This window comes from Nesoenas mayeri (genome assembly GCF_963082525.1).
Source record: "Nesoenas mayeri genome assembly, chromosome: 25".
Taxonomy (NCBI): Eukaryota; Metazoa; Chordata; class Aves; order Columbiformes; family Columbidae; genus Nesoenas; species Nesoenas mayeri.
Genome location: NC_137549.1, coordinates 5750785 through 5776405, shown reverse-complemented (window position 1 = coordinate 5776405; position 25621 = coordinate 5750785). Strand labels below are relative to the sequence as shown.

The window sequence follows — 25621 nt, the reverse complement described above, 5'->3', positions numbered from 1 at the left end:
CTCCAGGGCCATGTGCAGGGCTTGGCGCCATGCTGTGCGTGCACCGAGCTGCGCGTGGTGCGCGCCGCTGTGCGCGGCTGGGTGACCCGCACGCTTGGGCACGGCCAGGCTGCACCGGATGGGGGAAAGGGAAACGGAAAGGGAAAGGAAAGGGAAGGAAACGGAAAGGAAACGGAAAAGAAAGGAAGGGGCCATGGCCATGCGGGGCTGCGGCTCCGTGCGGGCGGGGGGCGGTAGGACCCTGCGGCGCCGCGGGCCGCACGTGGTGCGGGCGGACTGCCCTTCCCGTCAGCCCCCGCGCGCCGCTCCGCCCCGCCCCTCCCTGGGCGCGGCCCCGGAGACCCCGTAGCGGGGGCAGGTGCGCGCGCAGCGGCGGTTGGCGGCGCTGAGGGAGCGCGAGCGCGCGGCGGGGGGGGCCGGGCCGGGGGCGGCCGTTGCGCAGCTCGGGAGGCGTGGGGGGGGGGGGGGGGAAACGGGGAACGGCCGGACGGCGACGAGCGCCCGCCCGCAGCCCGCGACTTGCCGCTGGTGCCGCCGCCGCCGGAGGGAAGAGCCGGGCGCGGCCCCGGATACCGCCGAGGCGCCGCCGCCATGAACAGCGTGGGAGGCGCCGACGAGATCGGGTGAGGAGGGGAGCGGGGGGGAACACGCCGCCTGACGAGCCGCTGGGGCGGGGGGTCCGGGCCCCGTTGTCCTTCGCCCTGAGGCGAGGGCCGCGCCGGGACTTCCGGGGGGGGGTGACACACGCTTTCCCCCCCGGTCCCGCCGTCCGCCGCCGGTCCCGCCCGCCAAGCTGGGCCCTGCGGACCGGGAGCGCTCCCCCCTCACGTGACCGGCCCGCGCCGGGCTGCGGCGGCAGGTGCGCGCGCCCAAGGTCACCGCGCGCTTCCCGCGCCCGCCCGCACCCCGGGGGGACACGCGGGTTGTTCCCCCGGCCCCGCCGCTAACGGGCTGTGAAACACGCCGGTGACTCATCAGCGCTTCCCCGCCGTGTGGCCGGAGGGGCCGGGACCTTGGCTGCTCCCGGGGGGGACCGACCGGACAAAGGTGGCGGGCGGCAGCGTCCCCTCGGGCCCCGGCGCCCGGAGCTGCCCGGCCGAACTTCCCTCCGCTGCTGAGCTGCGGGCAGAAAGCGCCGCGTTCCGTTTAAAGGCTTCCCAGCCGTCCTGCGGCTCCTCCGAGCCGCTACCCTGCCGTGGGTCTGGTTCTTCGGGCACGTTTTTAATGTTATTCTGCCTCGGTGCTGTGTTCTAAAGCTTTGTGACATTTACATGGAGAGGCTGGAGACTCGGTATGTTAGCACTGAAAACAGAAAATAATAGTTAAAAAAACCCGGGCTGCTTAGCGTTCACTGCAAGTTTTGGCACAGCATGTAAACTGGTCCCCTCGCTTGGAGCTGCGGTGGACACGCACCAGTCTGCCTTCCCGTGATGTCCCAGCGTGTGCTAAGCTGCTTATTTACTCTGTGTGTTCTTAATTTGTATAGTCTTAAAAATCTCAGAGCCGGGATAACCGTTTTGAATGTAACGTGTTGCTGCAAACAGCACGTGTTGCGCAAGGCACGTTGAAATGTGTAGGTTTTGCTCAAAAAGTGTTTTTATTTGCTCCTGGGCCTTAGTCACTGTCTGGTGCCTAATGAGCTGTGTGCCTAACGATCTGCGTGCCGTGGCGAGCGCAGGCTGCGACGGACTCCCAAAATACCCTCAACTTCCATCCCGAGCAGGCCTGGCCGGCCCAGGGCTCGTTCCCATTGCAGACCGCTTAGATTTTGATCCTTTTGAGTTGTAATCAGATTTGAAAGGATCGGATTTTAATCAGAGATGGTGATTTTGTTTTCCTCCCCCAAAAGTGCCCAAGTGAAAAGTGTAGAATAAAGTGCAGTTTAGTCAACTGTTTGTAGTTGTGTGAAGGAAGTTCTGGTTTGAAAGGTGTCTTAATAGGAAGCTACAAATGTAAGTGCTTTTCTAGACGGGGATTTGAAGTGAAATAATACTTAGGAGGCTGTAGGCCTTGGAGTCACGTCAGTATGAGTAGGTAGGGCCTTGTGTTATTCATTGTTCCAAATAGTCCGAAGTACTAATTACAAAATGAAAGTGCTGCTCTTGAGATCGTTGTGTCCTACAGGATGTAGTTCATTGGACGGTGCTAAGAGAAATGACAGATGTTGGTCAAACTGCCAGGTTATTTTACATAGGCAAAGAGTTTGTGCTTTTGTTGAGTTTTTGGCACTTTTAAAATACCCTTGCATGCTTTCTTACTCATTCTGGGGTTAGCCGTTCCGGTGACAGACACATTTATGGCAGAAAATAGTAAATTAGCTGGTAAAGTTTTGTCAGGAGCCAGCTGAAGCAGAACACATGAGTTCGTGAAACTTGGTTGAAACTTGTTATACGTCCTGTGACTTCGTCAGAGTCGTTATTCCACGTCCGGCTCCCCACGTTAGTGCTGGGAGGTGCGAGGCCAGTGGCGGCCGCAGGTTCCAGCTGATGGCGTGATTTTAATAACCACCCACAAGCTGTTTGAATGCCAAGTTTGATGAGAGGCAGCGGGTGTAAGAGCTGAGGAAGAGGCTGGTGATGCAGGTGAGTGTGGGCAGGGACCACTTGCCAGGTGTGTAAATCTATGGGTTAGGTCAGGATTAGTTAACTCTTGGTTGCTCAGTGTGTCCAGCCCTGGCTTTTCCCACTCTATACTGTGCACACAAACAGAAGCCGTGTATTTACATACAGCTGCTGTGCTTGACCTTATGCAACCCGGCTTTTTTTGTTTGTTTAAATCCATGTAGGGTGACTACAAATAATAATGGAATTGGAAGGTGTCGATGGCTGTTAATGTCAGGGAATCCTGCAGACAGCTCAGCGTTCTGTCAGAATACAACTGGTATTTTTAGATTGATCTTGCACACCAAGCTATCAAATTTAGTTTTTAAAAAATCACAAAATACAGTTGATTGAGAAAATGCCTCTAATGGGCTATCAAAAGTTTAATCTGAATATAGCACGGGATTGGTTACTTTCTCCTCTCCTCTTCGCAAATAAAGTTATTTCCTTGTAGAACTCACTTTACCTGAAAATCATGGCACAGGCAGCAGCACGTGGGTTTGTGCACGTTCTGTGTGTGCAGAGTGGGGAAGGGACGGGGGGCTGAGCTTTGCCTGGCACTAAAAGTGACCTGTTGCTGAAAACTGCCTGGTGCTGAATCTGTTCTTTGCCCCGGTGCCCCGAGAAGCTCTTTGCCAGGGGAAGGAGGTGGAGCGAGTTTCCTGTCCTTGAGAAAAACTTGGTCATCGTGGGCCGAGCAATAGCGGCCAGGCCTGCGCTTGGACACGTTCTGATAACGCAGGAGCAGATGCAGCCGCTGCTGCAGCACCGTGCACACCGGTGTGGTTATTGTCTGCGTGCTTAAGAAGCTGCTTTGATGTGTGCATAAGTTGGTCCTTTTTTTTAAGGTACAATTTGTTTCACCTCTCAAATAGTGACTTAGAAATAAAATTGCCTAAACGGAACAAGACTTGCGTGTGCTGCGTCATACAGAATTTAGTCACCCCCCGTTTTCACGTGCGGTGTCTGTGCGCTCCGAGGCCGCAGTTCAGTCGCTGTTGGCTGTTGCAAAGGGTCACAACGTGGTGCCGATCACAGTGAATCAAAGTGAAAAGCACTGCGGGTTTGTCTCCGCTCCCTCCTGCGCAGGACCCGGCGCTGCAGGGCTGTCCTTCGCCAGTGCCCTCTGTCCCGTGTGGCCCATTTCTTACTTCTTAAAGCAGGTGGGAGGAAGTTTGGTTTTTTTGTTTGTTAGGAGAACCTCAACTTTCTCAGTTTCAGTGAAGCTGCACTAATTCCCAGCCACATTTCAGCTGTACTGAGGGTGAGCAGAAGACAAGCAGGCTGCAGTTCTTTTGGAGGACTGAGGGCGTCCTCCGAAGGTGAACTATCCCAGAATTTGCTTTGCAGACCCGTAAGACTATTAACGGAAGAGCTTTTGAGTTGCTGCTTCGTACTGCAAAGAGCCAAGTGTTGAGGTGGCTTTGAACTCACTTTTGATTATGGACTAAGTGACTTTGCATGGCCGTTTTGTCACACCCTGGAGCTGATAAGGAGTTGCAGAGCTGGTGCTGTTGCATCGCCCTGCTCCTCCTCTTGCGCTTGGCCAGGCCTTGGTGTGCTTCGGCATGACACGGTTCAGATTTGGCTCCTCTTTCAGAAAAAGTGTTAAATCTGATTTGTCCTGAGTTTCACGTGTGGGGTTCAGTTTGGGTTTTAGCCGTGACTTTCTCGTCTATTTGGAGATATCTCCAAGTTGTGAAATGGTTTCATGACTAAGAGCTGAATTAGTGCTACTTGCCTCACAAGTTTGCCTTCTCTCTTAGACTTGGGAGTTGTACTCTTGCTTTCATGTAACTAGAAGATAATGGTAGACAAAAGTGATTCTGACTGGTCTTTCTAGGTGAGGGAATAACAAAAGGAATGGGTGATAAAAGGAGTGGGTGGAGGGGTTTTGTTTGTTTTGAACAGCACTTTAAGGACTTTACCAGTACAGTAGTGTGAGAACAGAGGGCTCAGTGGAATGAACTTGGGTACTTCAACTAGGATGTCTGGTTTTCTGTCAATTTGCTTTATCTCAGAAGCTTTGAATTTTGTTTTCATCCCTAAGTTGGAACCGCGTGGACCCTGCAGCTGTTTTCCTGTAAGTACCGCAGAGCCCACAGTCCAGGCCTTGACAGGAACCCAACCATCCCATTGCGATGGGTGTGGGCTTAACCAGGTAGAATGACTGGAATGGTGCTCCTGGATCACTTTCCAAATCATTTCAGTGAGGCTTTTACATATTTTCTGAGCTATGAAGTGTTCTGTGCTGGAACTCCTTTCTGCTGCAGAAGAGGAGGTAAATGTACTTGGTGTGGTGTTCTGTGTAGGTTTTTTTTCCCTTCTGACTATTGTAATGATCTCTCCAAGCGACACTGCCTTCTCTAATACCTGGACATCAGAGCTGTGGAGAAACCTGGGCTTTTCTGTTCATGAAAGAGAAGATGGTTGTCACAAAGACTAGTGAATTCTCCTGAAGAAAAGGCTTTGTAGTGTGTTTTGGAGGCCTCGGTAGCGCAGCCCTCTTCAGAATAGCTGACTCCTGCATTGAATGAGCTGAAGCACCTGTGGTGTAGCGCCCTAAAACTGCCATTTGCTTCCATTGCAGGAAACTGTTTGTGGGTGGCTTGGACTGGAGTACGACACAAGGTGAGCTCCGTGTTCCGCAGCCCTTGGGCCAGGCCTCGCGAGCAGGAAATCCCGGACAGACACACGGCTCTGGAGCAGCCACGGGGAACAGTGGATGGGATTGTGCTGCTCTCTCCTGTTAACCGAGAAAATCTTCTGTGGAGAGAGTTCAAATATATATGAATCACTTTGGGGTTTATATTTTCCATTTGGTTTTGGTGTTAAAGTTTTTGTCAGCTTGGATAACAATTCTTCATCGTTGCTTTACTGTGATGCTGCTGGGTTGGTGTGTGAGTGGAAATAAAGCAGTATGTACCATTTGTTTAGAGGAAGTAAAATGTAATAATTTTCAAAGGATGAGTTTGAATTTGAGTTGTTTATCTTTTGTGTTACAACTGCGAACACAGGCTGGTAACGTTAGTAGCTGGTTCTGTTTAATGTATGCTTTTTTCTTAACAGAAACTCTTCGTAGCTACTTCTCCCAGTATGGAGAAGTTGTAGACTGTGTAATTATGAAAGACAAAACAACAAACCAGTCTCGAGGATTTGGATTTGTCAAATTTAAAGATCCTAACTGTGTGGGAACAGTACTGGCCAGTAGACCTCATACATTAGACGGCCGAAATGTAAGTTGCTTTTGTGGCTTTTTGTGTGTACGTGTTGGTTTGTTTTCTCCAGACTGCTCCAAAGATCTGTTTGAAATCCTGGCTTGCTTGTTTGCAGGCTGGATAGTGTAAAAGTAACCTGTTGTTGGTTATAATTAATGATTGTAGGACAGCTTTAACTCAGTGGTTTGTGTCACGTTGTAGAAGCGATGTACTGACGCTAGCTTTGATCTGGGGAGCAGGATTTCAGCAGTGCTGTGTTCAGCTGCTGTAAACGTGACTTTTAGAACGATATTCTGCACGCTGAGATCTGACCAAACTGGAACTTCTTCCAGATTGATCCAAAGCCATGTACGCCTAGGGGGATGCAGCCAGAAAGGACAAGACCGAAGGAAGGATGGGTAAGGAAAGATACTTGGTGTATCCTGCCTGTTTTCCACGTTTTGGCTTACCTTGGGTTATATCCTCGGTTTAAAATCGAGAGTCAGTACACAGGCCTTGAGTGTAAATTGTGTTTTGGAGGTGTCCATGGTGAGACTCCAGTGGGGTGTTAATGAACATTTTGTGTCTGCGTTGGTCGGTTGTGGGTGTGATGTTGGTTGGTTTGCCCCGCGGTGGAGCCGCTGGCTGGCCCTGCGCTCGCAGGGCTGCCGCTCTTTCCCAGCCTGTTCCGCACCCTGCAGGCTCGTGTGATTTCATCATAAAGTGAGTAAACGGCCTCAGAACACAGTCCCTGGTTCTCTGATCTTCTGAAGAACAGCGATTTGGGTTATAACTGAACACTCAACTTCTGCACTCTGAACGTGCAGTTGCTTCACTTTAATGAGCAGGAGACCTGGGGCCCAGAGATGGCTCCTCTCAAGTGTAAAATGACAGAAGTGGCCAACTTGATTGTCCTTCTGACAGATGATTTCTTTTCCTTCTCCTCTCCTCCCTGATTCAGCAGAAAGGATCCAGGAGCGATAACAATAAATCAAATAAAATTTTTGTTGGTGGGATTCCTCATAACTGTGGCGAGACAGAGCTCAGGGAATACTTCAAGAAATTCGGAGTGGTGAGTGACCGGGCCGCGCGATGTTCCCCCGCTGCCTTTGCTCGGGTTTTGTCTAGCTGTCAAATTTGGGGTTAATTTAGACAAACTGCTCTAGGGACATACTGAAGCATTTTGTGATGAACTGTAGTAAACGTTCATCATCCTGAAATGTATCGCGGTGTCTATCAAAATCTATTGCTCTGATATGTAACTTATTTGCTGCTTAAGTCATCATCTACAATCAACTGAATTCAGTTGTCCCCAAACCCTCCATCCTAGAGACAAACTGCTACTCATGTTAATGCACCTGGTGTTATTTCAGTTTATAACGTTGGACTGAAATGACTGTATCTTCTGATGTTTTTTTCGTAGTTTTAATTTCCATTTATCCCAACTATTGTTACCGCTTCAAGGTGGTGAATTGCTGAGCTGAACTAACTATTCACCTCAGCTGTGAACTAGTTTGAGAAACTTCAAGATTGCTGGAGTTAAATCCAGGACTGTGCCAGCTAACATGAACTTGCCATCTTTGAGTGGCACTTAGTGCCTTTTGATTTATTTATTTTAAATCACCTTTCTCTAAGATCTCTAAGTTTATCAGCAGTACAGTATTTAAAATTTGATTAAGATAATATTTAAAATATATAAAAGGCAATGGCTAACAACTGTTTCTTTAGTTTGAAAGGCTGCAGTAGACTTGTAAATAAAAATGGGGGAGCATGTTCCACAGCTGTGGAGCTGATTCCACCAAATGTAGAAGGCAACAGCCATTAAGTGTAAGTGCTTTTTAAAGTAAGTAGTAGAGCTTTAACAATAGTATAGAAATTGGGGTTCTTCTATATGTTTTGTGGCCACAGTGATGCTTATTCGGATGAAAACCTTTAAGCCCTTGAATGGCTTGCGTTTTCCATCTCCTTTTTTGTAAGTCACACTGATGCTGATCTCGCGTAACTTAGGCGGTTTTTGTAATGCTATTTACAGCATCCGTCTCTAACTGGTGCTCTGTGCCACACTGATATCCAAGTAAGTAATTCAGAGAAGCTGTGGAAATTCTTTAATGTGTTTGCAGTTAAAGCTGCTTTTCATGTTGAGAGTGAAAACGTTTAAAAATGGAAAAAATAATCTTTTAAGAAGCTGCACTGATGAATAGTATGTTGAAAAACAGAAACCTTTGGGGGTTTTTTTTATAGGCTATAGTGAGGCTATAAACAGTGTAGCGCCCATAACGCTGGATTAAAACCTTAACTGTGATGAGACCTTAAAGGCCACAGTGTAGCAGCTTTTCAGAACAGATGAGCTCAGGCTTTTCTTAAACTCTCCTGAAGAGCAATATCCCCAGTTGGTTTGTGTTGCATCCAGCCTGGGATTGCGCTTGGTGCAGCGGCCGGGGGTGCTGGTGGTGCTGGGGGTGCCGCCCGCTGGTCACAGAGTGAGTAGAATTTCCCTTCTCTCTTCCAGGTCACTGAAGTTGTCATGATCTATGACGCAGAGAAACAGAGGCCCCGAGGTAAAGGCTGATCTAGTTTGTCCTTGAAATTTCTTCATACTCTCCTATAGTCAGATGGCAAACTATTTCACACCATCACAAAAGGTAGACTTTTTGGTTTTTTCTACGTTGCCTCAGGAAAAAGAATAATTCACTGGGCAAATACCACTTCAAGTTTAGACTCTTCATCTGCAGCTTTAGTTGGTATCTGTGCATTTAAGGTCAGATGTTTCATGTTCATTTGTGGATTTTTTTCTTTTCTTTTGCTAGTTATTGAATTAAATTTGATTCTCGAGCCACTCCTGTGGCTTAAGGTGCTATGGGGGGAAAGGCAGAGTTTCCTCCTGTTGCACATGAAAGGTATGTCGATGTCTGTAATTGCATGGGGGGTGCTCCAGTTCAGAGTGTGTCTGAACCTGAGAACAGAACAGAATCCATCCATTATGTGCTTTTTGTTTTGGTTAAATGGCTTCATTTAAAATTAAAGAAAAAAGGACACAAAATAATTATCCCATCCCACGGGGAGGTCTGCTGCCTTTCTGGGGCCAGGGTGAGGGACATCGATAGAAGACTTCCTGAGCTAATCCAGCCCTCAGCTGAGGTTCTTAATACCTACTTTGCCTCAGTTTTTACCAGTGAGACAGGTGGCCCTCAGGACAACTGGCCTCTGGAGGTGGTTGACAGAGATAGGAAGCCAAATAGCCCCCTTGTATTCCAGGAGGAAATAGCTGGTGACTTACTGAGCCATCTGGGTCCTCACAAGTCTGTGGGACCAGACGGGATCCATCCTAGGGTGATGAGGGAGCTGGCAGAAGAGCTCGCCAAGCCGCTCTCCATCATCTCCCAACAGTCCCGGCTCACTGCGGAGGTCCCATACGGTTGGAAATTGGTGAATGTTACCCCAATCCACAAAAAGGGCTGCAAAGCCAACCCTGGCAACTCCAGGCCTGTCAGCCTGGCCTCGGTGCCTGGCAGGGTTATGGAGCAGATCATCCTGAATGCAATCAGCACCTTCAGGATGGACGAGGGCTCAGCCCCAGCCAGCATGGGTTTAGGAGGGGCAGGTCCTGTCTGGCCAACCTGATATCCTTTGATGATCAGGTGACCCACCTGGTGCATGAGGGGAAAGCTGCAGATGCGGTCTATCTGGACTTCAGCAAAGCCTTTGACACTGTCTCCCATCATATACTCCTGCAAAAGCTGGGAGCCCGTGGATTGGACAAGTGCACTCTCTGGTTAAGAACTGGCTGCAGGGTCCTGTTCAGCATCTTTATTGATGATTTAGATGAGGGGATTGAGACCATCATCAGCAGATTTGCTCATGACACCAAGCTGGGAGGGAGCGTGGAGCTGCTGGAAGGCAGGAGGCTCTGCAGAGGGATCTGGAGAGACTGGAAAAATGGGCCCATTCCAATGGGCTAAAGTTCAACAAGGCCAAGTGCCGGGTGCTGCACTTTGGCCACAACAACCCCCTGCAGCTCCAGGCTGGGCACAGAGTGGCTGCAGAGCAGTCAGGCAGAAAGGGACCTGGGGGACTAATGGACAGGAAGCTCAGCATGAGCCAACAGTGTGCCCAGGTGGCCAAGAAGGCCAATGGCGTCCTGTCCTGTATCCAAACCAGCGTGGTCAGCAGGACAAGGGCAGTGATCCTTCCCCTGTGCTCTGCATTGGGGAGGCCACACCTGGAGTATTGTGTTCAGTGCTGGGCCCCTCAGGTCAGGAAAGAGATTGAAGTGCTGGAGCGGGGCCAGAGAAGAGCAACAAGACTGGGGAAGGGACTTGAACACAAGCCCTATGGGGAGAGGCTGAGGGAGCTGGGCTTGTTTAGTCTGGAGAAGAGGAGGCTTAGAGCTGAGCTCAGCACTCTCTAGAACTACCTGAAGGGCAGTTCTAGCCAGGGGAGGATTGGGCTCTTCTCCCAGGCATCAGCAATAGGACAAGGGGCCATGGGCTTCAACTCTGCCAGGGGAAATTGAGGCTGGAGATTAGAAAGCAATTCTGTGCAGAGAGTGGTCAGGCATTGGAATGGCTGCCCAGGGAGGGGCTGGACTCACCGGCCCTGGAGGTTTTGAAACTGAGATTGGCCATGGCACTTAGTGCCCTGATCTAGTCAGTGGGCTGGAGTTGGACCAAGGATTGGACTGGATGATCTCTGAGGGCTTTTCCAACCCAGTCCATTCTGTGATTCTGAAATATATAGTTTTTGATTGGGACATATAATCCCTGTATGCTAGATGGCTTTTTTAATAAAACCCAAACAAAGCTGGAAGCATCACTAGGCTGTTTACCAATGCGATGAACCTTTGGTCAAAATACGAAGCAAGTCTCATGTCATCCACCTTCCATTGCATCCGCCATCTGTTTGACAATTAAGAGGCAATATTTTAAATACCGGAGCTCAGTCGCACTGACCACCTTGTAGCATGTTCTACATGCTCGAGAATAGTTTGCCATCTGAACTTTCATTTCTCTTCTGACTCATTATTAAGAAATATATTCTTCACTTCATATTTATTAAGCTGTTAAGTCTTAGTTTTATTTTTAATTTAGACATACATCCTTAGTGACATATTTAAGTGTTTCATAGTAAAGTACGGTAATGTTAAGTAAGTTCTTTTTTCTTTTTTTTCTTTTCTCTCTGTGAATTGTTTGACTGTGATTAACGATATCTCTTTAGATTTCTTCTCTCTAGGTGATAATTTATCACAGAGGTACAGGCCAGTTCGACAGTCAGAGGAGGGACGGGCTTTGTCTTTTATTGGAGTGTAAACGAAGTTTCAATATATTTGTTTTTTTGTTTTGTTTTCTTGCTGTAGCTATCTTAATCTTCTTTCAACAGATACCTTTTATTTAAGTAGGACATAAATTCATCTATATAAATGCTCCAGAGCATCTGGTTTTCAATAGAGGAGGCAGTGGAGACTAAGATACGGGCATCTGAGCACAATTTGGGGCTGAAGTTCTGAAATATTTCAGTAATTATTGTATCATCTATATCTTTGAAGTATTTAATCCCAGCCTTGCAGCCTCTGAGCAAAAGGTACTAAAACATCCTACCTGGTCTGGATTAATCATGGTCTCAATTAATGGCTTCTCGGCTTAAAGCTATACCAAAATGAGGCTTCTGGGTCCCCTTCCCTGGTGGTAGCTTGAAGCAGAAGGGCAGATGTGTCCAGTTTTGGGAACCTCTCTGTCTCCATCCGAATACTTTCTCCCTTAGTTCATCTGACTTCTTCAGTGTTCTTGAATCCTGTTGCGCTGGCTTTCATTTGCTCTGTTACATTATTTTCCGTAGCGTGGTAACTAACTGTCATCTCCAAAACTGGCCTTGTGAATCCCTGGGGAAGGCTGGGAGCCTGCGGTGGGTTCTCCTGATCACAGCACATTCCTTCTTCCCTTCTGACCTGTGTTCTGTGGCACAGGGCCCTGCTGGCTCCGTCCCCGTCCTCTAACGTGAGAGCTGTATTTACAACATTCAAAAAGCCGCTTCGCTGCCATCTTCTGCTTGTATCATTCTGAATTTCACCTTCTTCCGTTACCTTTGTTATCCTCGTGTTTGGAGCAGATCCCTTACTGCACGTTACTGGTGCCATCTCAAGGCATATCAGGGATAAGAGGGTCATTAGGAGCAACCAACATGGCTTCACCAAGGGGAAGTCGTGCTTGACCAACCTCATTGACTTTTATGAGGACATAACAAGATGGATGGATGATGGCAGAGCGGTGGACGTGATCTCCCTTGGCTTGAGTGAGGCATTGACACAGTCCCCACAGCATCCTCACAGCTGAACTGAGGGAGTGCGGGCTGGATGAGCGGGAATCTTGTGTCCAGTTGTGGCCCCTCAGTTCCAGCAGGACAGGGAACTGCTGGAGAGAGTCCAGCGCAGCCACCAAGATGCTGGAGGGAGTGGAGCATCTCCCGTGTGAGGAAAGGCTGAGGGAGCTGGGGCTCTGGAGCTGGACAAGAGGACACTGAGGGGGGACTCATTCACGGGGATCAATATGGAAAGGGGCAGTGTCAGGAGGATGGAGCCAGGCTCTGCTGGTGACAACCAGGGACAGGACAAGGGGCAGTGGGTGCAAACTGGAACACAAGAGGTTCCACTGAAATCTGAGAAGAAACTTGTTTGGGGTGAAGGTGGCAGAGCCTGGCCCAGGCTGCCCAGGGGATTGTGGAGTCTCCTTCTGTGCAGACATTCCAACCCGCCTGGACACCTTCCTGTGTAACCTCATCTGGGTGTTCCTGCTCCATGGGGGGGTTGCACTGGATGAGCTTTCCAGGTCCCTTCCAACCCCTGACATTTTGGGATTCTGTACTAGTTTGCTGGTAGGAGGAGGGAAGAATTCTCCGTGTTGTAATCCCCGCAGCATCCGCCAGGCTCCAGCTCCTGCTGGGAAGCAGCCTGGGCTGGCGGCAGAGCGCAGCGATGTCCTTGAGGAGCTGCCGGCGCGTCTTTGAGCACTCGAGTCATCCCGGCTCCTCGCAGTCCCTCCCCGCTCTGCTTTCATCCCCGTTCGTTGCAGAGTCCCAAGCAGAAGCGCAGCCTCCTTACATCTTAAAAGAAACAGTGGCTTTGTTGCAGTCTCTGCTGCTGCTGCTTTCAATTCCTGGCTAAACCAACAGCTGGGAAGTAATTTACAGGTTCTTGCTGTGTTTGTTCTCATCCTCCCCTTGGCTGTGAACCAGCATCCTTGCTCTGTTCCCTGGTCCTCTTGGGTTCCTGCTAAATGCAATTAGTTTCTTCAGTCTTCAATAGAGTCCTGTCCTTCAGAAAATACAGCTGCCGGACCTCATCCCTTTTAGCGTATTTAAAATTTAATGTTGGTGGAGTTTTGCTGTGTGCTGTGTTCTGATTTCTTCCCTGGTCCCTATCTTGTGGCGTTTGGCCCTTTTCATTTTCCTGTTTCTGGCTTCCTCGGTGACCTCTTCCTCTCTTTCCTTCTCCCCTTCCAAGCCCCATCCCCACCACGGTCCGTTCCCCTCCTTCAGCCTTGGAATCTAGTTGAAGGAGCAGCCTTCTGCTGTCGATGGTGTCCATCCCTTTTCTTCCCCACGCCTGCTTAGATAAAGGCTGTAACACTGAGCGTGTCACTTAAATACAACTACTTTTCTTTTGCCTCTAATACTTAGATTTCTAGTTAACCTCAGACAAATATATTGTGATGAAATGCTGCTCTCAGCTTTGAGGCTGCTTTCATCACAGCTCAACCAAACTTCGTTTATACTGCCAGTCTCTTGTGTGTGGGAAATGCTAAGTTTTTTCCTTTTTATTTTAAGTTTATTTTAGTGATGTCTTTTGCTCTTGTTGCTGACAGCAGAATTTGACCTGCTGGAATCTATTTTGGCCTGTATCTTTGTGTATTTTTTTTATATATATAAACTTTTTCTACAATAGGCCTCTTTGGGCTTACCCAACCCAGTTGGATAAGCTCAGAGAGACACTAACTGTTATAGATACTGTATTTCTGTTTAACGCTTTAGAGCAATATATGGCTGCTGTCAGCACTAGCTGCAAAGCAAAATGCAAACCAAGGGGGAAATCTTGGGTTTCAGAAAAGCAGAAATGCATCCATGTTCCATATGCTTTTGATGCCGCACCTTGTTTTTCTTTCTAATTTTGATTGCTCTCCCCTTAGCTAATCCAAAGAATGGCACAGTTTACGTACTGCATGTGTCCTGACCTTCCCGGGACCGGGTTGTCACAGCGGCAGCGAGTGGTTGATGGCATGAACCAGCCTCCGTGTTCGGTGGCATTAACCACGATTTTGCCACTCTCTCGGCAGTATCGGCAGCTACAACCTGAGCGCAGTGGTTCTCAGAGCGTGACCCCAAGAAGCCCTTTAGTCCTGGGGCTTTGCCTGTTTTCTGGCGTCTTCTGCAGGCGTTGGACCTGTAGGTTCCCTTGTTCATAAGCTGCTGCATTCGGCTGAGCCGCCACCACCGAGGGCTGTGGTCACATCAAAGGGACCTGCGGCACTTAGCGCTGTCGTGGGCAAAAAGAGGGACTGGAAAGTATCGTGTGGATTTTTCAAGAGCAAAGCAGCAGAAAATTAGAAGGAATAAAACAGACGAAGGGACGTGACGACAAGTGTCGCGCTCTAAGCAGCACTGCTGTAGCTGGCAGGAGTAACAGCCACGATGTGCTTTGCTAAGGTGTGGGAAACTTGAGAACCTCTGATCTAGGTTGTCAGCTTCTGAAGCTTCTCATTCATCCACGGAGTGGTAAAATTTCTCATGCTTTAACAGCTACATTTCAAAGACGACTTTCTTATTTTCCACGGAAAATATTCCCTAATTGGAAGACGGGGAAAGGGATGGGAGGAAGTTGCTTTGCAGCTTTGGGGAACAGGGACAGAAGACGTTTTCCTTGGGAACCTAGGCTGGATCAAAGATAGGAGCAGCAAAGTTGCTTGACTTTAATCTGCTGTCCCACAAGTATTTTGGTTTCAATCCTGTGGCACAGTTGTATTTATGACTATATAGCACTTTTTTTCCATTTCCTGGTAGGTGGGTTAGGAATAAAATCAAATTAAAAGATAGTTAAAAATCTCAGTTTAAGTTGCATGTTTGAAATCAAGATGAGGCATTAATTGCCTAATTCCAGGAAGTATCCATTGCAATTTCTCAGATTGACTTCTTTTGAAACTTTAACACAAGTCTCCGTTATCTGAAACCCCTGCTTGAACCCTTGGTCCGCCCCTAATACTGTTCATCATCCTGTTTTGTGTCACAACACCCTGCTACCTTGATTCACTCTTCGTCGTTGGCTAGGTTTTGGATTTATTACTTTCGAGGACGAACAATCAGTGGACCAGGCTGTCAACATGCATTTTCACGACATCATGGGCAAAAAAGTGTGTAGTTGTAGTTTTATTTTACCTTAAGAAAGAACCAAGTCTTGGGCAACTCGCGATTTCACTGGCGAGTCAAATTGAAGAGCTCATTCAGCTTCAGGCGGGACAGCGTGCGCATCCAAATTCGAGGCTTTATCCATGAAGGTGGGGAAAGTCTTCGGAGTGGCTTGAAGGGGCGAGAGAGGCAGCGAGTTTGGGGCTGGGATTTGGAGAAGAGCCGCAGATCTGCAAGGCCTGAGGCCTTAGGCTGGGCTGGTTTCTTTGGGCGAGGCCTTGTGCTGACAGACCTGGGGGGCAGAGCTTAACACCACACCGGATTAACGGCGCCGACCTCGGTTTGGAGCGCTCGGGGGTGCAAGGACGGGAGGTAGTTGTTCAAAAACCAGAATCCCAATGAAATCGGAGTTGTTCAAGGCTTGGTTTAAGTTACCACTCCTTCAGATGTCTATTTGATACTCCAATTTTGAGGTGGTGCGAGACAATCTCCTTTATATGATCTTAAAGCTGAAAAGAGAGGAAAAAAACCCATAAAAACATCGTGAAGGATTGGTTTTTAAAAAAATTGGGTCACTTACTGTGAAACTTTGATACAAACCCACGTACTCTATATAGTATTTAACCACAATGCAGTTAAGTGACCTCTGGTTGTTTCATCTTCATACTGTGTTGTCAGCAAACGAGTGTTTGATAGGGAGGGATTTTTGTGCTCACTTTGATGTTTCTCAGCAAGGAACATGTTTGTACCTGTGGAAAAACAACATAGATGCAAAGTAAATTGTTGCAGGACACCCAAGTTTTATACAGAGAAAATAACAGGTTCTTAATGAAAAATAACCACAGGAAATTCTTGTAAATGTAGAGTCCTTGCAAGCTTTACCCTATAATATCCACAATTTTTAAAGCGTTTAAACTGCGATTTTCAGAGTGAATAGAAACACAAAGATACTGTCCCTTAGTTGAAATTATTACGTTGTATCATTTTGCATTGTCTTCTAAAGTCATTCAATGAGCTGATGTTTCATAAGCATTTCTTTAGCTAGCAGGGGATATATTCTTGATATCAGTGGGATTTGGTTAATGATGCAGTATATGATGATTTGATTCCTGTGGACTGTTTGGGGTGGGGGGGCGGGCTGGTCTGCTGCTGAATGCAGAGTGTTGGTGTGATCACGAGCACCAGTTCCTGCTCCCTCCACTTTCCTCCCTGCGCAGTTTTGTGCCCGTTTGTGAGCAGAAAACGTGCGCCGGTGTGGATCTGAATTACCTACATGCCACATCTCTCCTTGGAATTGCCTTGAACTGCCCCAAACCTTGCAAACAGGCAGCTGTGCCACAGAGGAGCTGGAAATGGGAGCACAGGGCAGTGCAGCTGCTTTGCTTTTGTTGTTTTTTCCCTTTCAATGACATAAAAAGCAGAAATATTGGCTGTTCTTTCAGCTCGGAGCGATGGAGACGCCTCATTTCTTGGTGTCAACCGGGCTTTAGACAGGTGGGGAGTTTTCACCTCGCTCGGAGCATCGCGCGGGGATTTTTCAGTCCTCGCTTTGGCAGTTCGCTGAAAAATTAATGGGATTCTTCCACATAGATTAATGAGCTCCGGATACTCCGCTCTCTCTAATGCCCGCTCTAAAAATGGTATCGCTTTCTTTTTTTTGGTAATTAAAAAGGTATTGCTGAAACGAATCCATATGTTGTTGAAAGGGAAAAAAAATGAAGATTGCAAGGAGGACTGTGCTTCTGTAAGCAGTGACTGCGTCCCCTGCGGCAGATGTGTTAAGACTCATTAATTGGGGCCCTTTGAAGGCTCCCCCGGTGCCTCTGGAGGGGATTTGGTGGCTGTCATGTCTGCTGTCCTTGGGGCATTAGGGGGTGTCCTTGCCTGGCGCCTGTTTCCTGTTTGTTCTCTGACATGAATGGGCTTTAAGACATGGCAGGAAGAATTCTGAATACTGTATTTTCCATACTACTCAGGCCCATTGATGATTGAGATTTATTTTCTTTGTACTCTGGCACCCATTAAAATTAATCATAAAATAAGAAAGGCTTTAATTCAGCATGCATGAGGGCTGAGAGTGTTTCATTAAATCAGAAAGTGGATTTTTTTTTGAGAGAGAGAGAGGTTTATATTGAATGTGCAGCTTATTTTAAGTAGGTCAAATGCACTTACTCGATGGCTCGGAACACTAGGACACTTTATCTTTGAATAAAATAAGTTAATCGCTGTGGCTTACTAATTTTAAGAACAGGAGGGCTTTTGTCACTGACTTAACACAGTATGAAGATTTGCTTCTTATTGACTCAACTGTCCATTTTTATTACTTGCATGTTTGTTTACTTTTTTGTTAGATGTAATGTAAGATTCTCTTATCACATCCATTCCCTCTGACATTGTTTGAGTTAATTGAGATTCTTTAAGCGTTAGCCTGGGGAAGGTAAGTCTTTATCTTCCATTAGACATTTAAATAAAAACCTAAGTTTAAAAACGAGCAAACAAAAACCGAACCAAACGACTGTGTGTTTCTCAGGTATGAGCAGAGCTGAAATTGCAGTTAGCTGGGGTGGGTTTAAACTGTAACTCAAACGAACCCCGAACACGTTGGAACGGTTAAAGCATTAGTACCCTTTTTCAGAGCGGGCTCTTTACTCCAAGGTTTTTTACTGAAAATGTCGTCTTTGTAACTCATGCCTTAAGTGTTAAATTAGTATATAAATGGCTTAAGATTCTGCTCGTTTTAAGTGAAGAGCCGTTGTAAGAGGGTACTGCTGTTTTAAGATTAAAGCCATTGAATACTGTGCTATGATGGAACAGTGATTTGTAGGATGTGCTTTACATGAAATACCTCAACAGTAGGACTCGTAATGTCTTACCATCGTATATACTGTACCTGAGAAACATTTTAAATTACTGGCCTTAAGTTTAATAATTAAGTACTTAGCCGTAAGTCATAAGATGCTAAGTGTAGTCTTAAGCGTAACGAAGGGTGTGTGTGAGGGGCAGGGGGGCTCCCTGGCCCGCCCCACCTCTCCTGAACGCTCCCTCTGTTTGTTTAGGTGGAGGTGAAACGCGCAGAACCCCGCGATAGCAAAAGCCAAACGCCCGGGCCGGCCGGCGCCAGCCAGTGGGGAAGCCGCATCATGCCGAGCGCTGCCAACGGCTGGGCAGGGCAGCCCCCGCCGACCTGGCAGCAGGGATACGGCCCGCAAGGTACCGAGCGCCCCCAGTTCGGGCGTACCAGCGCGTGCCAAGGGGCAGTGGGTGCAAATGGGAACACAGGAGGTTCTGCTTAAAGATGAGAAGCAACTTGTTGGGGGTGAGAGTGGCAGAGCCTGGCCCAGGCTGCCCAGGGGGTTGTGGAGTCTCCTTCTCTGCAGACATTCCAACCTGCCTGGACACCTTCCTGTGTAACCTCATCTGGGTGTTCCTGCTCCATGGGGGGATTGCACTGGGTGAGCTTTGAGGTCCCTTCAACCCCTGACATTCTGGGATGGCCCTGCTGGATTACGGATAGCAGCGCTAAAGTGCCACGCATCAGGCCTCCCCGAGTGTGCTGAGGTTGTTCCTTCACCCGTTTGCCCCAAACCCTTTGTTTCGCGGTGCAGGAGACGGTGGGTTGTGCAGAGTCCATCACGTGTCCCGAGCAGAGCGTCACCTGGACCCTTTGGTTCTGCCTCTCCCCAAACAGAACTGACCTGGGTTTTGGTAACGCTGAGAAAGCTCAAGCTGTGGGATTGTGCCTGCGTGAGACCCTAACAAAATAATGGTGTTGAAATCCAGGTTTTCAAGGATGAGGCAGTTTCAAAGGAAAATTTGAAAGGGATGAGGGAAAAACAGATGGTCTTGTCTTTGGATTTTATTGCTTAATGTAGTCTGGAAAAATAACAAGCAGCTATGGGGCTGGCAGTGGTGCCGGGGAGCACTTACTGCATCTAATTTTCTTGATTTAGCTTGAAGCCTTCAGGGCTGGAAGGAGCAGCCGTGTGTTTTGGGTTTGATGGCTGTAACCCCCACAAGATTTCAAAGACGGGATAAATATGCTGAGTTCATCCAAAGACAGTTTCGATAACTTCTGCAGAAATCCGGTGCTATAATTGAGTTGCGTTTGACAGAACAGAACTTGCTTGCTCTGATAGATGAGAAATTTTCACCTGGGGGGCTGGAGGGAGCGTCACGGCTTCATCTCTGCCTACAATAGATGGTACCTCGGCGCGGGGATTGCTCGTTTCCCCATGGTGCTTATTAACTTGAAAGCCGCAGCTGAGGCTTTGACATTCTGCCCAGATGTGCTAATCTGCAACTGCGCAAATTGAGAAAGTAGATTATTTTTCAATGTGGTTATTTGTCGAGAAAACGATATCTGATCTACTGGAAAGATTAATGGAAAACATAAATGCATTTATCTTTCAATCTTAATGCTGTAACAAATGCAGAAGATGATGGTTTTTTATGGTTCAAGAATGTGAAAAATAACTCGGATGAACCTGGTAGCGTATTAAAAATGCTTTGGATGTGTAGTCTGCTGCGGTTCTCAGTGGGTTTTCATTATACTAGGGTAGTTTCTCGCAGTTCTTGAACGCTCCATCTGACACGAGTTTGGGGACTGGCGTCTCCTCTGTGCGTTATTTGCTGAATGATTGAGTCTTTTCAGAATTACAGGCTCAGAAATAGAGCAAGGCCCATAAAAATAGATCTGTAAGGGACAGTGGGAGGGTCCCCAGCCCGTGCCAGAGCAGGAGGGGCTGCCTGTGGTCGTTCCTGTTTCACAGCACACAGCTTCAGTGCCCGTATAAGTCGCTTTTTTGTTCTGTTCTAGGGATGTGGGTGCCAGCTGGACAGGCAATTGGTAAGTACGGTATGTGGGACCACTTGTAAAAGAAAAACGCCACTGAGCCAGGGGGCAGGTTCTTTAAGAATTAACAGTGATTTTGTGGATTCCTGTAGTATTTAACCTACATTTAAGAGCTTGGTTGAATTTGTCCTGAAAGGACGAAGGAGAAGATAGTGTGTTCTTACCAAACCAGTCATGGGAGCTGACGTACAGCCTGCTGTTGGCAACCACGCTAATTCGTTATCAAGGAATTACATTCTAAACCGCAATTATTTACAGTAGGGACATTGGAGGACAAATATTTCCCAAAGTAAGAATTCACAGACAGCTGAGACTGTGTCTGAAATGTGAAAATATCCAACAGCTTTACCCCATCTAGAGGATGCTGACTTAAGCAGCAGCTTTTCCTCCTGAAGCCGCTTTGGTTGTTGTTGTCTGTGTGATTCTAGGGGGGTACGGCCCGCCGCCCCCGGGCAGAGGAGCGCCGCCGCCACCGCCACCCTTCACCTCCTACATCGTCTCTACCCCTCCCGGAGGCTTCCCCCCTCCGCAGGGATTTCCGCAGGGCTATGGCACCCCTCCGCCCTTCAGTAAGTCACCCACTTCCCTTCCTGCCTTTTGCTCCTATTTCTCTGGATGTTTTTTCCCAAAACATCCTTAGAAGTTTTGCCTAAATGGTGTATTCTGAGCTGTAAGTATTTTTGCCAGTGACTTGGGTTTCCTTCCTTCTGGGGTGCAAGAATCATTTGTTATGTTCTCTGCTCTACATCTGTGTCGCTGAATTAATTTAGATTTATCGTGTACCCTTATTACTGAGAGAAAAGTTAGAGATGGCTGCGCGGTGACCTGGGCCAGACGCAGGCTGGGATTTTCAGAGGAGCTTAAGGAATTAAGGTCACTGCTGGCACTGGAAATATAATAGGATTTCAGTACCTAACCTCTCAGGCCACCTTTTCCAAAGTCTGGTCACAAACCTGCTTTAAAAAAGAAGGCAGAGAACAGCACCCAGTTAGCTGGAGTCGCTCGTTCTGCTGTGACGATCCCATTTGTTTGGGATATCTTGGGTACCTTTTCCTCCTGAGACCTTGAGTAATGCGGCTGCTTCCTCACATCTCAAGTGTGCATGTGAATTCACAAACACTTTGGGTTTAATAGACGTATAAGTATTTCTTTTTTAATTCTATCATGCTCAAGCCATGCAGGAAGTCCTGATGGTGTTTATGGTGTCTTTTGGCACAGGTTTTGGTTACGGTGCTCCACCTCCTCCGCCTGACCAGTTTGCCCCTCCTGGAGTCCCCCCTCCGCCCGCCACGCCGGGGGCAGCCCCGCTCGCCTTCCCGCCGCCACCGCCGCCGTCTCAGGCAACTCAGGACATGAGCAAACCCCCAACGGCTCAGCCAGAATTCCCCTATAGTCAGTTTGGTAAGTAACCACCCGGGGAATAAACTCAGCTTTGTGTGTCTCCCCCTCCTGCCTTTCTTTGACACTTGCGGGAGAAAGTCAGTGTTCAGAAACAGTTCGCCAGCGCTCACGCAGCGTTCTAGCTGGAGGGTGTTTTCGTAATCTACTCTAAAATATTGCCTGTACGCTGTGAAATTGTCTTCAGACGTGTATCAGCTGGCTGAAGTGAGAACTCGCAGCCGAGGTGTTAATGACGCTGCTGTTTGCTGAGGTTTCATCCTCTGGTCGAGCTGAGCTCAGGCTCTGATGTGACCCGGCGTGCTCAGCACGGCGCGGAGCGCAGAGTCGGGGGATCGGGAAAGCGGGGGGAGATCAATGGGTGCTGAAATGGCTGGCTGGTCAGGTTTATGCTGTAGGTTTCCTTTGTGATAAACAAATGCAGAACTGTGGTTTCCACCACTTAATGCTGGAACGCTGCAGAGTACAGCGAGAACAGCTTGATTTCCCCCTCCACTCTGAGCCTCACCCCTTGGCAAACAGTTAAAGTGTATTTCGGGTTGCCTGCTTATCTCTGTCTGAAAAAATGACTGGATTAGCATTTTGAGCTAATAGAGGCCTGCGATAGATGTGTTTTAATGCTCATTAGTGGTAGCAAGTCCTGAGAGACGGGCAGAGCTTGAAATTGAAATACTGAAGACATGCTAAGAGACTTTGTTTTGGATTAAGAGAGCTAAGCCTGCTTTAAGCCTGCATAGAGAGAAGCAGAACTGCAGAAACGTACTTAGTAATTAGGATTCTTAATACCATCTTTCATAGCAGAGGCTTGCACTGATGCCACTATTATGATTAAGAGTTGTATTTAATTACAGGAACCTTTATTAAATTTCTCAGTGTCCTTAATTTACATCTCGTTGTCTTGCCTGCTGGCAGCAGGAATTCCAGCGTATCTTTTGTCTTCACCCTTTCTCCGTAGCCCCAGATTGGGTTTGTTCTGAGCCGCCCGGCTCTTCCTTGGCCACATCGCGGCCTCGCTGCTCGAGTTCCTCCAGCTGAGGGAGAATGAAATCAAATGGACCTTTGTGTTTTCAACTTGCAACAAATCCGCTGTAGCCTGGCTGGCCAGCGAGAGTTCGGGGCAGGGTGTTTGTTCTTTCCAAGGACGACTTTGGACCCAGGGTTCCATTAGGAGGGAGAACGGGGACAGTAATCACAACCTTCTGGCTTCTGCTTTGCCAACTTTGCCCCTTATGTTTAAATTTACATTTTTTTAATTGAGTATTGAAATAGAGGCTGGTTAGTTAATTAAAACATATATTCAGGCAACAGTGGTGTGTTTTTTGGAGGGGAGTGGGAGGTTGTCTTCTCCAGTGTCTCTCTGGTGCAGGAGGTGCTTCCCCATCCAGGGCAGCTGGTGAGGCCGTGACTGCACGCTGGCTCTGCACGCTGGCTCTGCACGCCCAGCGCGGTGGCTGCAGGACGGGAGCTGGGAGACCGCAGGAAAAACCTCCTTGCTCCACCTTCATCTCTGCTGAACCTGACAGTACTGGTTTTTAGGCAATAAACCCAACCCAAAACAAACCAACTGAGGAGGAGCTGGCAGCAGAGCTGCAAGCCGCTTCACGTCTGCACAACTGCCAGCCTGGGCAGGGTTACCCCGAAAGCAAAACCTCAGCGCTGCCTTCGGCCTGTTCTCCCATGCGGGGAGGTGACAGCAGCTGCTCACCCTCCCATGTTCGCCGAGGCGTTTGCTCCCAGGGCCGCGCATGGGGGGCGGGAGCAGCGTGGGGTTTGGACTTTGCGCCGCCGTGGTGCGTGCTACGGGGCCGGGAGCTGACGCTGCCTTTTCCCCTCTCTCCAGGGTATGGACAAGACTTGAGTGGTTTCGGACAAGGATTCTCTGACCCCAGCCAGCAGCCCCCTCCCTACGGAGGCCCCTCGGTGCAGCCGTCCAGCGGCCCCCCGGCCGGCGGCAGCGGCTTCGGCCGAGGACAGAACCACAACGTGCAAGGATTTCACCCGTACCGGCGCTAGCGTCCGCTCTGTCCGCGCGGAGCAGCTGCAGCCGGCGAGCCCAGGAATCCCAGACTTCTGAACTTGTGACAATCACATACTTGATGGCAGAAAAACGTAACAACACCTTTTCTTTGGTTTTTTTGGGGGGTGGGCTGGGGGAAGGTGGCTTCTGAAGGCAAAGCTGTGGGTGTTTGGACTGCAGTTTTTAAACATTTTCCTTTCTCTAACCCATCAGCACAAATAAAGAAAATGTCACTGGTTCAAACTACAGGGTTTTAAAAATGTCTTCAGCTTTAATTCAAAACTTCAGGTTTCTTTTTTTTGAAATTATTTTCCTGAGCCTTTGTTTTACCGTATATTGTAAACTTTTATGTTTAAAAGAAAAAAAAAAATATATACATTTACAGATTGTGAAATTTTTAAGAGAAATTTTCTACTATGTATGCTGGCTTATTTTTTAATTTAAAGCAGGGTTTCCGTTAGCACTGGTGGCGGTGAGGGCGAGCGGCGGCCCCCTCGCTCCCGACTGCAGTGGTGGGGCGGCTGGTTCAGAAACTCTGGGAGTTCAAAGAAATCTACTGAGTGTATTTTGCTGTTGTTACCCGCTGGTGTCGAACTGGTAACGAGGCAGGTGCAGACGTGTCGACGCACGGAGTCACTTAGGAGGCGCAGCCTTAGATCTGCGCTTCAAACGCTTTCAAATCCTCTGTGGATTTCGTTCGGGGTTAACGGAGGCCTTGTTAAGATGTAGATTTCCCTCAGGCAAAAAGATTTAGGTGCGTTTTGCACTAACCAGTGATTACCCCTGGTTTGAATAAAGAGAAGTACATTTGGATTAGAAACACAAGCCTGTCTCCATTTTATTTTATTTTATTTTTTTAATTATTTTTTTTATTTTGAGAAAAAAGTTTCTTGTGAATTTGTGTTTTCGTGAGAAATTGATTGGCAGCCTTGAAACTCACGTCTTGATGCCAGCGTGCAGGCTTAGGCTGGGCTGCGGTGGACCGGGGCGCTGCCGGCGCCGGAGTGGAGTTGGTAACGCTGCGAGCGCTCCGGGCGCTGAGCGGCCGCCCCGGTGCTGGCGGCTCTGGCCGGGAGCGGATTTGGCGTGGGGGTCGCGGTGATGTTGGGCGCTGCTCTGTCTCTGACCTCGAGGCTTCCGGGTGCTGTGAAGCCGCGTTCTGACCAGCTACCGGGGGCACGTGTAGGTATCGGAGAGGACGTCTTGTTTCTCTTTCCCCGCTTTTGAAATCCAGAGGTGATTTTCCTGGTGCTGTGATCGCAAGTCCTGTTTCTGCCCTGATGCAGGACACGTGTTCTCACCGCCTCTCCTCCATCGCTGTCCCCCTTTGAGGTTTTCTCTGTAACTGCTGAGAGCAGCATCAAGTGGGTAGAACACAGATTTACGAGCATCTTACTGTGCAGATCGGGACTTGGAGTAGCTCAGGGTGGGTGTTTCTGTGGTTCGTTTGGGTTGTGCCGGGAGCTGCTCCGCAGCCCTTTGTGCGGGTGACACTGGGATGTGGTGCACCCCCTTGGGCTCCTCGCTGAGCTTTGGTTTGTCATTTATTGCTCTGAAATGCACCGTGGAAAGTGGTGCAGCACAAACCCGTGGAACAGACAGAGCCTGTCGTCGCTGCGCTGCCATCTGCCCAGCTCCTCTTGGGTAAGAGGTTTTGGAGCCGGACGCCTGTGCAGAACCAGCTTGTCCAGCTCAGCGCGGGCCTGACCGAAACTCGCCTCTGCCCGGGACAAACTGCTTCGGCCTGTGCTGAGGGATGAGCCGGCGCTTGCCTGCTCCGCCTCGGCTGCGTCACCCGGAGAGCCGTGTCCTCGGGATGCAGGAGCCACCTTGTGCAGCAGCTGCGTGTCACCGTGGGGCAGCTTTGGTGTCCGTCCTCCGCGCTGGCCGCGTCTGCAGCACCTGTCCTTGCTCCACGCTCTGCTCTGGGTGGCAGGGAAGGTGAAGGGCTATCTCTGGAGGACGTGTGACTGCAGGACTGCATCGTTGCGCCAGGAAGGTGACGCTGGGATCCCCCCCTGACTGCTGCTGTCGGGTCCCACCTTGGGGCAGGGGGAAGGAGCAGCTTTGCTGTGCCACCCCCTGCTCCTGGTGCTCTGCCTCGGGTTCTGGGTCCTTCTCCCTCCCTGCTCCGCACTTCAGGCTGAGGGTGCACAGGGAGGATGCTGCG

At 48.9% G+C, this 25621-nt stretch overlaps 1 protein-coding gene and 1 long non-coding RNA gene across 7 annotated transcripts; both read left to right on the top strand.

Annotated features, from left to right (window-relative positions):
• The first annotated feature begins 472 nt into the window (after positions 1 to 472).
• DAZAP1 (DAZ associated protein 1) lies at positions 473 to 24774 on the top strand. 6 transcript variants are annotated; one of them, XM_080359554.1, is made up of 13 exons: positions 473 to 623; positions 5191 to 5231; positions 5670 to 5836; positions 6151 to 6216; positions 6762 to 6869; positions 7830 to 7871; positions 8307 to 8355; positions 15107 to 15189; positions 18241 to 18394; positions 20001 to 20030; positions 20465 to 20605; positions 21255 to 21437; positions 23275 to 24774. In XM_080359554.1, exons 1-13 carry the CDS (start codon positions 592 to 594, stop codon positions 23445 to 23447), a joined length of 1269 nt encoding a protein of 422 aa, XP_080215680.1. In that variant the 5' UTR covers positions 473 to 591; the 3' UTR covers positions 23448 to 24774. The 6 variants fall into 6 exon arrangements, with proteins under 6 accessions (XP_080215680.1, XP_080215679.1, XP_080215682.1 ...); XM_080359553.1 differs by having other exon boundaries at positions 6759 to 6869; positions 23275 to 24773; XM_080359556.1 differs by lacking the exon at positions 7830 to 7871 and having other exon boundaries at positions 23275 to 24726.
• LOC308049744 lies at positions 9876 to 14887 on the top strand. The gene is made up of 2 exons (XR_013923327.1): positions 9876 to 11374; positions 13972 to 14887. It is a non-coding gene; the product is annotated as an uncharacterized lncRNA (long non-coding RNA).
• Positions 24775 to 25621: the final 847 nt, after the last annotated feature.